The sequence below is a fragment of the Rhinolophus hipposideros genome (genome assembly GCF_964194185.1).
Source record: "Rhinolophus hipposideros genome assembly, chromosome: 11".
NCBI lineage: Eukaryota > Metazoa > Chordata > Mammalia > Chiroptera > Rhinolophidae > Rhinolophus > Rhinolophus hipposideros.
The window spans coordinates 22,281,892-22,294,085 of record NC_138057.1 but is presented as its reverse complement, the minus strand read 5'-3'; the positions used below and the strand labels follow the sequence as shown (position 1 = coordinate 22,294,085).

Below are 12,194 nucleotides of genomic sequence, written 5' to 3'. Positions count from 1 at the left end.
TAAGAGGACCAAACTGTTTGCAAACAAACGTTCATTATTCTAGTTCAATCTTTCACAAACATACTGTACAGAGTCTTATATGGTATAAAACAAAGGAAAACATCTCTGTCTATTCAATTTAACACAACACCAAAATAAAGCAAGTAAGACTTTGGGGAATTCAAAGGTACAAGGAAACAAAAATGGTTATTACTAATTCCTCAGCTTTTTACCGTAAACATTTGTCATTTAAGAGACATAGTGTTTAGTAAGGTTTCGTTTGTACTGCAAGTACTTTTGGTCTTTCCTCACTGTAGAACAAATGAAGAATTAAATGAACCCCATAGCATCCTCTGAAGGAGATGAAAAGATAAAGCTCCTACACATCTAGCTTATCTTTAAAAATCTATTGTTTCTGAAATTTTCACAAATAAAAACACTGAATCCTCAACTATTGATGCTTATTTTTGGAAACAATAAATACTGTGAGGTACAATAAATCCTATAGGAATAATAACAACAGAAACATATTAACAGTTTCCTTTGGCAAATTTAACGGAAGTGAATGCTGATGTGAACATAGAAAAAATATTACAAAACATATGAAAAATGGAAATGACATGAAAAATTAAAACAAAGGGGGTATTTCTAACTTTTAGACTGATGAGAAATGTTTGAGGCCATTAAATGCAGAAAAGAACTACATTCTCTTGAAATTATTGTATACTGTTTGACAAAATATTCCTTATTTATCTTTTTTTCTGTCCCCCTTCACTTAAAAAAAAAAAAAAAAGGAGACAACAAAACACAGTCTGCAGTGCATACCCTAATGGTTTTGGCTGCAGACTGAACTTGAGTAAATACCATCATTTAGTCGTATGTTGTGGTAGCTGAGGCTGCCGATGTGGTTAACCAGCTCAGGCAACATGTGTAAACATCGGAAACAAAACAAAACAAAACAAAAAAAGGTTTGGAGTATCGTCTCCCCCCACCCCCCTCACTCTCAATTGCTTGGTTTTAAGCTTGCTTTCATTTCTCTCTGACAAATCGTGTGGGGAAACACAAAACATTAAACAGTGAGAGAACCATGTTTTACATCCCCCCGCCCCCCCAACCCCTGGCTTTTCAGAAAGGAGTGTTGCTCAGTTCAAGTTCAGCACGTGAGTAGGGCTTCTAAATAGGCTGCTGTCAAATGTCTTTTGATTTTGTCTGTCCAATGGGCTTGAATCATAGTACTGCTAGAGAACTTGCAACAAATTAGCCAGCTATACAACAGACCAGCCCAGGTCAGACTTTTTCTTTCTTTTCGAAAGGATAACGGTTAGGTCCTTGGAAATGAGTTTTCAATTCTTTTACTGTATTCAGCTTTGTTCCATAGTGAGTAATTTGGGCTTTTGTATCCTGAAATATTATCCTGCCTCTAAAGAATAAATGCCTTGGCTGTTTCACACCACATAATTTTGTTTTCCTTTTATATAACTTAACATAGAAGCAAGAAGGATGCAGTGTTGATTCTAATAACATTCGGCACTTGAAAGAATCACCAAGTGTTTTTTTTTTTTTTTTCTGAAAGCGGGTTTTCTGGTGGCTGACAAATTGGCCTGTGGTTATGTTGAGTGACTAATTGTATTTTCTTTTCTGGAAACTTGTGCAAAGTTGGCAGTTTTGTGTTAACACTAATACTTTTGTTTGGCATTTGTGCCCTATACTGACCAGACCATTTTTATACAAGTGAATTTTTTTTTTAAAAAAGACACTTACTTGAAGTATGGCAATAGTTTAAGGATAAAAAAGAAGCATGGATATTACACATCCCCTTGTAGTGTATGAAAAAAAGTGCATGACGGGATTTATGTACTAGTACAGGACATTTTAAAAAATCAGGTCTGTGCTGTAAAGCATGCCAGCAACTCTTTATCTCTACATCTAGCAGGTAGTAAAAACAAGACCATGTTTAAAAAAAAAAATGTGCATTAATGCTAACATAAATGAATAGAGCTAGCCAGCAAACTATTTTTTTCCTGCATATCTAACAGCTGGATGTAACTGTAAAAATTAAACAAAAGAGTTAAACAACATCAATACAATTGTTTTACATCGTTGGCCTCTCAAGGCTAAATATTTACAGGTGAATCTGCCATGCTTTAGTTGAAGATTCTCTCAAAACCTTAAAGTTCACAAAAGACAACTATTAAGAAGTTCCTTTTTTGTTTCTTTTTTTTTTTCCCTTTTATTTTATTTTATTTTTTTTGCAGGCAACAGTCATGGGTACAACAAACTGTCTCTTTGGAGAGGACCCAGAATTATTATTCTGTCAAAATTTGGGCTAGTTGCACGCGTTGTGTGTGTGTGTGTGTGTGTGTGTTTAAAGGGTATTTTGTTTTCACCTCCAAATGAAAGATCCCACCCCTTTTCCAAAACTATAAAGGAAAAAAACATTTCGAAAGCACCTAGTGTTTATCTTTTTATACCTAAAGAAAAGAAAACTGTGTGTGTGTGGGTGTGTGGGTGTGTATGTGGAGGCATACGTGTATACACACGCGCACACACACACACCCAAGTACACAAGCACACACTGACTATGGCAGTTCAAATGTAGGCCGTCTGGTGAGAGCTGGCATTGGTAGTGTCCATTCTGAGACTAATCTACTGACGTAAAGGGAATGTTTTTGTGGAGATTAGGGTTCTGACTGTGCCGATTTCGGCTTCGCACAGAGGAAAACATCATATTGCAACCGGGGACTTTGCACTTGTGCATTTCTCGCAAATGCACCGTTTTGTAGTGCACTCTCAGGGTCCCCTTGTTGCTGTACATTTTGTGGCAAATGTTGCACATAATCCCACCATTGCTCCCGGACAAGCTGCTGAATATCAGAGACCCTGACACTTCAGCTCCTAGGCTGCCAGGGAGGGCCGGGGCCTCGGCCTTGTGTGCCGACTCCCCACTGTCACTCGCCCCGTCAAGGTCGTCGAGAAGAATCCCCTCGTCACTGCCCGCATCGGATTCTCTGGAGGAATGGATGCTGCTGCTGGACTGGAGGCTGGAGGTGGTGCTGAGGTCCAGGACCATGTAGTCCTCTGCCATGCCTCTCCCATACCCGTTCAGGTGGGAGTCTTCGGTCCCTGCGGGAGAGGCGGCGTCTTCCCTGACGTCGAGCCCCATGGGGTGCTGGGCTCCATAGATCTTCATCAAAAATTCATCCCGGAGGTCCTTGCTAAGGGAGGGCTGCGATGAGTCCAGGCCCATATCATCGAGTTCTTTGGTCAACAGTTTACGATGCAGATTTATGTTGGCACTGTGTCTAGGAAAACAAGAGGGAAAGGGGGAGGGTGGGTGTGCAGGGAGTGGGGACGGGTGAGAAAAAGGAGAGCATTTTAAAATTGATTCAAGCTTTCACAGGCATCAAATAAGCACATTCATTGCTAATTACACCATTATAAAAGCAAACATTCCCCTACATCCTCAGGATTTGGGGAGAAGTGGTGGTGGGAAGTGCAATAAGGGGAGCTTTTCATTAACATAATTTTTACAAGAGAGTAAAACTCTTCAATGGTGGGATGAATGCAAACCCAGGCACCTTTTTTTCTCTCATTGATTGTTCTGTTGGCTTTACTATATAAGAACATCAGCTGCAGGGAATCTCAGAGCAGAGGTTTTAGAACATATATTAAGCAGGATAAAATAATGGGAACTTTTTGCTTGTCCAAACTGAATAATTTCAATTTACCTAAAAACAAAACCTGTATTCTATACTAAACACTTTCTTTAGATGTATCAAAAGGATCCATCCTTTAAAAGATTAAATGGTCCAACCAATTTATACCGGGGGTGCCCAAAACATGTATACACATGACTTGTATTCATCTTGCTTTTGTTATCGATATATATTGAGCATAACAATTTTAATATAGTTTTTCCTTTCTTAAAATGTGTATACATTTGTTTGGCACCCTCTGTATTTAATTTCGCCTCTCACCTTCCTAAACTTCAAGTTTTAGGTAGGAAAAAAATATTAGCTTAATAGATTGGCAATTTGGAATACGGTCACAGACTAACATAAATCCCTTTTCTCAGAATGATTTGGGATCAGCTAAATTTAATAGTAAAATACATTTATTTTCAGAAGTTGGTGCACTGTAGAGCTAAAAAAATGTTTTCATTAAGCAATTCAACGCTTAAAATTTAATTCTTTAAAACAAAAAGCTGGAAAACAGATACTGTTTTTTTAAAAATGAAACCCACCCACCGTTTTGAAAAAAAAAAAAAATCACACTAAACAACAGAAAAAACCCAAAGGGACAAAAAGAAAAAAAAAAAAAAAGGAAAAAACTACACAATACAAAAAAAAAAAAAATCAAGCACAATAATAACATACGGTCCCTGTATTTTAACGACTGGAATCCGTAGTTCTCAGACAAGCAAAACTTTGCTTGAGTAAAAAAAAGATAGGATTTTTCCCAGAGCATCCATAGGGCTGCCATGATTTATAAAGCTGATATGTTGTTATCCATCTGAAAGCACTGCCTTTGTATTTACATTCCCGTTTATTTTCAAAGTGCCCTTGGGCATATACCTCTCTCCACCTGCAAAGGCTCACTTGTTTGACAAGACCTCAATTGAAGGCTACCCTTCCAAAAAATAAACCAGTAAATAAATTACAGATACATAAAAGCTTCTCAATAATGGCAGAAGCTCTACATCTTGGAGAAGTAATTGTGATAATACACATGACCTGGAATGGCCAGTGTGAAGTTCAACAGATGATGAATGAGAAGTATGGAAGACCCAAATGAGTCACCCATTTGGTGACAAGCCTGGCTAGTATTTCTTAGAGGTGGTTGAGAGGTATGTGCCTCAGAGACAAGAAAGGTGAGAAAGACTTCTCCACCTTTCCACACAAGACAATATATATAGCACTCGGGGTTTTCAGGGGAAGAGGGGCACAGCCCCCTCACAACTGCACTTAGGAAGGCTGAGCTTACCTTGTGATAATAAGATCAGCTTTCTAATCTTTTGCTAAATCGATCACAAAAGAAAGCAAGAATGAGAGACAGAGAGAGAAAAAGAGAGAAGAGAGAGAGAGAGAGAGAGAAAACAAATTCACATTCTAGACATCTGGTTTAAAAAAACTTAAACAATAAAATCGGGATTTAAAATGTTCTGATCACAAAATCATTTTCTGTCATAAGCGATCATCTCATACGCTGTCTTGATGATTTTCAGATCAGCCGAATAATCCAAAAATCATAAATAAAATTAAGAAAAACAAAATTCACAGCATCAGCATCACCCATAAATGAGTCCTCCACAGACGCATGCAGTGTGCGGACATGTGAATGATAAACAGAAGTTGTCCCCACGGGCCCTGCTCTGACACAGTTGCTCCTCATTTCCTTGGTGTCAGATGGCAGACAACTGCAAGAGCAGGTCGCTAAGCAGAGTGCAGGAAATGCCTACTGCGAAGTCTGTACCCTGACATGTGCGTATGACACCACCAGAATTATTATAAGAATGTGGAAATAGAGTTACACTATGTACTGTGACTGTTGATAAAACAATCTGCCAACCATAAGCAGCTCATGAAATCTTATCCCTATTTATTATTTTTAACACCCTTCCTGTTTTCCTAATTTCACGAGCACACATTTTGTGATGACTGCAATCTAGAACTCTGTATTGCTTCTCACACATCTGCAGTTACCACTTCCTAGATTCGCCGCTGAGCAAACAGCATCCAGAGACACAGTAGTCACATCAAGACACACTGAATAGAGAATAAATTAACATTGACAAAAGGACACACTGATCACCCAGATGGACACATCTTTCCTAAAATGACTTGTGAAATTACACATCTCCACCGATATGTTACCAGGAAGAGATGTTTCTCTTCATTTCTCACTTACAGCAATAGAAATCTGTAATCTAATTAGATGATGTACCAGCCCTCAATATCTGTCAACCAAACGATGTGCAGAAATGTGTAGACCAGCTCTGGCACTCTGTTCAACAGTGTCCCTTTTCCGCTGTCAGCAGTACTGTTGGCCTCTGCTAATATAATTACATTGACTTTTATTCAATTAAGTGCCATCCTTCGCTTTAAAAAAAAAGCTCCTTTATCAATTGATTCAGGTGTAATGCAATAATAAAGATGAACTCATGGCAGTGCATTAGCTCTGCTGTTCATAACTTCAGTACACGGGTTCATTCATGGTAGTCGATTTCCATTATGCAACCACAGTTCAAGAGAATTGATTCTTTTATGTTCATTTCTTCATCTATTTCATTTTTGTTTAATAATCTTCCTAAATACTATATGCAAAACACTTGAAGTGGGGATGGGAAGGATGGGCTGTGGAAAGCCTTTTGGTTACTCTCATGATAGTGGGCTTTGAGATTTTCTAACAAACGTACACAGTATTACTAGGATAGTAAGAGGAGAAGCAAGAAAAGGAGGGAAAGAACGACAAATTCTTTAGCGAGCACTGATCCTGTCCCTCATGAGGTTAGGTTCAGCCTCCACAGAACCGACAAAAGGAGGAAATTGATTTCAACAAAGACCTACTGTCGGACTCTGGAATCAGTCAATCCAAATCATCAGCTGTTATAAAACACTGTCCTCATAAGGAGTGATACAAAGACCAAGGGTTGATAGCAACTTACAAGTGTATTTGGATCAGAAAACTGGAGAGATAAAAAGAAAGGGAAGATGGAAGAGATGCAAATTACTCATGCCTACTGACTATCAGATATACAGAGAAGATCCTAAAACGGGAGGAAGACAGAGAGTGTTAGAAACAGGAAGGACCCCTTGGAAGAGGAAGCAATACATAGGTGTATGTAATAAGTGGGAGAAGGAATCCACGAAGGAACCAATTTTGAGAGAGAGAGAGGGAGAGAGAGAGGGAGAGAGGGAGAGGGAGAGGGAGAGGGAGAGGGAGAGGGAGAGGGGGAGAGAGGGAGAGGGGGAGAGAGGGAGAGGGGGAGAGAGGGAGAGAGGGAGAGAGGGAGAGAGGGAGAGAGAAGTAGAGAGAGGGAGAGAGAGGGAGAGAGAGGGAGAAAGGGTTTTTTTGATTCGGTAGGCAATAGTAGCATGCAGAGGCAAATTCCTCTCACAGGAAAAAAAAAATGACTGGGCTAGAGAGAGAAGATGAGTCCTAGGTAGAAAGGGTAAAGATGGGGTCTTACTAGGGATCTGGTCTGAATGAGCATAGTAGGACTTATTAAGAGTAGTCCACAAATTAGCCCCAAGATGCTGACTTTTTAAGAACACCAACTAAATCTGATTCCACCTCCAGCCTCCTGCAGTCAAGTAGACTGCTTTACACATAAGAGATACTTAAAAGTACATTTATTTGCTTTCAATCAATAATATGCATGAGACTCAAGAAGCTTTTCCCAAACTACACTGTAGAAGGGAAAACAATGATCCCAAGGTTGGGAAGCATTAACAGAAGACTGTTCAAGCAAACACAGTGGCGACACACAGAGGGTTATTCTGACCCTACTAATACCCCAGTGTGGGGTGCAAGGAAACGCTAAATAATTAGGGCATGAAACAGTCCTATCCTTCGGGCTATGCTTGGAATTACAAATGTTTCCTCTGACCCTCCACACTTTCCTGCACCTTCCATACTGTGAGCTTACCAAAATTCTCTTGAAGACTAAGATCACCCTTAAAAGCAAAAACTAATGAAGCCTACATTATATAGGAGAGGTCACAGCACGAAACTTATTTTTTGCAATGCGAAGTGGAAGTACTCTAACTGGACTAAAGCAGATTACTAGTCTTTTGCTGTTTCTAGATCAATGATATCTCAGTTAAAAAAAAAAAAAGAAAGAAAACTCTACCATGCAACTACAGAAGATATGAAATTCATCAAACACAGTCAAGTAAATGCAACTGCCCTTTAGAGAGAAAGTACATCCTGACTCGGGCTTTCCTTTTCTTACATCTCCCTTTTCAAACTTGTTCCAATGCACACTTCAAATTAATGCAATGTTAAAGCCATAAAAATGAAAATTAAAAACATCTAAAATAAAAAAGTGTTTGGACGTTTCAACTTTGAGATACAAGGCAGGAACTTTAAAAAAAGGAAAAGTCTCCTGCCCATATGAGATGACCAGAATATGGCAGCCAAAAGTGAATAGTGAATTAAGATGTCAGTTACAAGGGAAGTCCAACTCCTATCCTTAATTCTTAATCAGTTTTGAATTAGCCTAAACTTAGTGAAATGAAACAAAATACTTGATAATTAATTGCAACGTCTCCAATGACAGTGGAACTGGGGCTCCATTTTGGATTCGTTTTTGCCTTTATTTCCTTGGTCACCTCTGTCACTCAACACACACACAATCACATACTTCTGAAATTATATTGTCCAGAATAATCTCAGTGATATTTACATAGCAAATGTGTGTATGTGTGTATCTATATATACATATATGTGTATGCATGTATATATGTATATATATGCATATGTGTATGTATGTGTGTGTGTGTGTACATGTATATATTTTATATGGGCACAGAGAGATAAATTTATACCCGATCTGGGAAAATGCAGACGTCAGGTTTGAGTGTATCGTAGGATACTGAGTCAACACTCCTCCTGAACAGAAATGTAAATCTGCTATCCAAATCAACAGAAATGAAAAATTAAAACCTCATTAATTTTCTTTTTATCTGGACTGCTGTCACACTGTCTGTTGTTCTTAACTTCTCAGATTTTTATGTTACCATTTATTAATGGTAGGATGCTTACAGTCCTGTGAATTAAATGGCATTTTTGATAGTAGACATTTTTACAAAACTAGTAGTTGTTCTATAGGTTATTATTGAAACATTCTCTCCAGAAGATTGGGAAACCATCCCTACCTCAGGAGAAAAATTCAATGCAAAATTCTAGTGAACAACAATCAAAACAAACAAAAAAAACCCTAAAATGTAAAGAAGTACATATTACATGAAAGCTATAAAAACTAAGCAAATTCTTGCAAATTAAAAATATGAAATTCAGTCACTTCAATCCCTTTCAATATAAAACAAATCATCCATACTGGTCACGCAGACAGCTCCCTCTACATTCAAATTATTCACTTCAAGATAAGCTCCCACCAAACTCTTTAGGGGTTTAGCTAATTTACTGCACAGATACGGCACGTCTGTTGTAATAACAGGTAGGATGTATTGGGGTCGACCATTTATCAGAATTAGACTTCTTTTCTCAATTCACAGTGAATTATGCTGCCTGCATGACTCCCCTCTCTCAGAGCCTGCCATCCCCTTACGGCCCCTAATGTGGCAGGCAAACAAAATTGACAGTCTCATCTTGTCAACAAGGGGCGATTCTCCTGAGAAGCCATTTAACTTTGCAGAGGAAGCAATGTATTAATGTGCCTGTCCCAGGAATGTTAATCATCTTCAAGCTTCCGACCTATCTTTGACGTGAACGAAATCACCAAATTTGTTTACTAAATGAATCGTAATATGCTAATAAGAAAGCATGACATATATGGAAAAGCCAAACAGATGGTTTGTTTACTCCACTTTGCAACTTTATAAATGTTGTAACTCTGAAGATGTGAGAATTATTGGTGTGTTGGTAGAGGCAAACATGTCTTTCGCATACTAAATCTGTTGCTACAGTTAGAAAACAATTTGTCATTGCTGTGGAATGCATAAAAAATGTTAATGTTGTGATCGCATTTGAGAAAGCAGATTGGTAGATGGGAAATGTGTATGCTGGATGCGTGGGTTAAGTGTAGTATTAATATCCACCAGCCCTGTTCCCTAACCATTTTCCTTTTGAGTTGTATCTGACATATCAAGGCTTCTCCAGGGTGCTGATTATTCAGTAGGTACCTGTTACACTGCACCGTGAGACACTGAGTGTTATCTACTGCGAACAGTACTGTGTTTTCACAGCATTTGGAAATTTTCTCAATCAGGCAGCTCATATGGTGTGCTGTTCACTATTTTTGGGTACAAAAAATCAAAGCCATGAATGCAGGCATCTTTTAAGGATTTTAAACCTAAGGTAAATTTTTGGACTCCGTATCTACCTTGTATGAAGTCACCATCAAGCCTCCCATCCCTTGATTTATAGTCTAACTGATATAGTTTAGAAGACCTATTTCCAAAATAACAAGAACAAGTTTCGCTCTTGATATTCAAAATTTTCTGCCGTTTTAAAACTTAGTTTTCTTTTCTAATGTGCAGAACGTGGAACATCAATTTCTTTCTGACATCTTTTTCAAAGAAAATACTTCCTAAGACTAAATATGGAAAATGTTTTCTATCACTAAAATGGTTCATTTATGCCCTTTTAAAAAGATAATGTTAGGGATATATGAGTTCCCCAAGGGAGGGGACAGAATTTTGTAGACAATATTATTATTTAGCTATAGCCTTATCTAGAATTAATTCTATGTTGAAAAAGAAACTACTGAAGATATACATGAGCAAAAAAAAAAAGCACAAAATCTAATTTATATCTTTTATTAAACAATGCTAAAACTGTCAGCTGAAACATGAAAACTTTAGTTAACCAACCATCAATGCTACTAAACATTTCGATTTTTAGAAACACTCAGGTGATTTTTGCGAAATTCTTTTTACTGTTCATTGCCACAAACATAGCTGAAGCAGAATTTTGCTTCTTTCTCCCAGTAATCTCAACGTCTCCCAACTTCTTAGTCCTCCATACACACATCGAGACCACCACCCATCTTGTGGGATTTCCTGGTGTACCACGATGTCATGTTGAAATGTTTACCTGTCTGCAGAAGAGAAATGAGAGAGCAAAGTGATCTGCAGAAACCACTGAGTTCATCTTGTTGCCCAAGGATCACTTTGGAGTAAGAAACATTAGTGGCTATCCCAGCCTGGCGCTCAGATCTCATTTGAAACATCTCATTCCTGACCAACAAAGAAAATTTCAATAAAGTACTTTTACTGGTTTAACAACAGGGAGCTCCTGGGATTGTCAAAGTGCTAAGCCTTTTCCAAGGAGAGAAGAAATCAGCAGCTCAAATATAATTAACCTTCCATTCTCAATGCAAACTGCCACGCACAGGAGCTCTGCAGTCTATTAGCTAAGTCATAATGGCCAACAGCAGAAGCAAAATTGGTCAAAAACTTGGCTGCTGCTGTCATATTTTTGGAATTATGATTAATGGCACTAATAATGTGGATGATTACTGGTATGTGTATCTCCAGCAGTTTATCATATTGCTCTGGCTGCCTACGTCCACAATAAACAGGATGCTATCATTTACCTCTTTATTGAAGGCAATCCTTCTCTTTGAAAGAGCATATTCTAATTACTTCGTAATGTTTTATGTCTTAAACATTTTGCAGCTCTGGACCTTGCCAACTGCTTCGTGTCTACCATTGATTAATTACTGAATGTTTAATCAAAATTTAGAAACTAATGCAGTCATTTATGAGCTCACTACAGTGCCAAAGTAGTTAGGCTTTGCTCCCAAGTTTGGAGAGGGTTGGGTTCAAAATCAAATCCCAGCCATGCACGAGGATCCAAGAATTTCACCTTGGGTGCTCTGAGGTTGCCAATTCCATCTCTGCTGATGAATGGAAGGCAATCTAAGTACAGGGTAAACAGCAGCTTTACCTACCTTCTCCCCACTCGATTTCCCTTTCCTCTTCTCCCAGTTCCCTAATCCACAGAGCACCTCCCGTGGCTGCTTCTGAGAACAAGAAGGTCCTCGTGAATACCCATCATGAGAACATAGTTTTGAAGTGGTTAAACAAGTGAAAAATAATTTGCTGGGACAAATACATGAGTTTTTTTTTTTTTTTAATGTGGATTTTTTATGGTACTGTCATACAACCATTCACCGTTGAAGTTAAGTGTTTTTTTAATACCATTACTAAACTGCTGAAATGGATGCTAATATAGCTTGGAGTGCTAATGTCAAGTCCTGGTCATAAAAAAGACAGACTGCTGAATGAAATAATTTCAAGTAAAAAATAGAACAAAAGTGCTCTCTCTCTTGCTCTCCACTTTTATTGAATTGGGACTGACTGAGCCAATTGCTTTAGAAGTCTGTAAAACACAATTACTAGTGAGCGAACTGACCCACCAGTGCCCCCTCAGTGACAGAGCAGACGAAGGAGGCCGCAGAGTTAGAGCAGCTCCCCTCAGCTGGCCATCAGACCGACGAGGCTTCCTTCTGAATGTCTGTTGTTCTC

General features: G+C 38.5%; 1 protein-coding gene across 3 annotated transcripts in view; it reads right to left on the bottom strand.

Moving 5' to 3' along the window:
• Positions 1 to 1,545: 1,545 nt before the first annotated feature.
• BNC2 (basonuclin zinc finger protein 2) overlaps positions 1,546 to 12,194 on the bottom strand; it is a 409,221-nt gene continuing 398,572 nt past the window's right edge. For all 3 annotated transcript variants that reach the window (XM_081067443.1, XM_081067444.1, XM_081067445.1), the window contains one exon: positions 1,546 to 3,281. In XM_081067443.1, the coding sequence (XP_080923569.1) occupies positions 2,621 to 3,281 (661 nt within the window). In that variant the 3' untranslated portion in view covers positions 1,546 to 2,620. The remainder of the gene's footprint in view (positions 3,282 to 12,194) is intronic.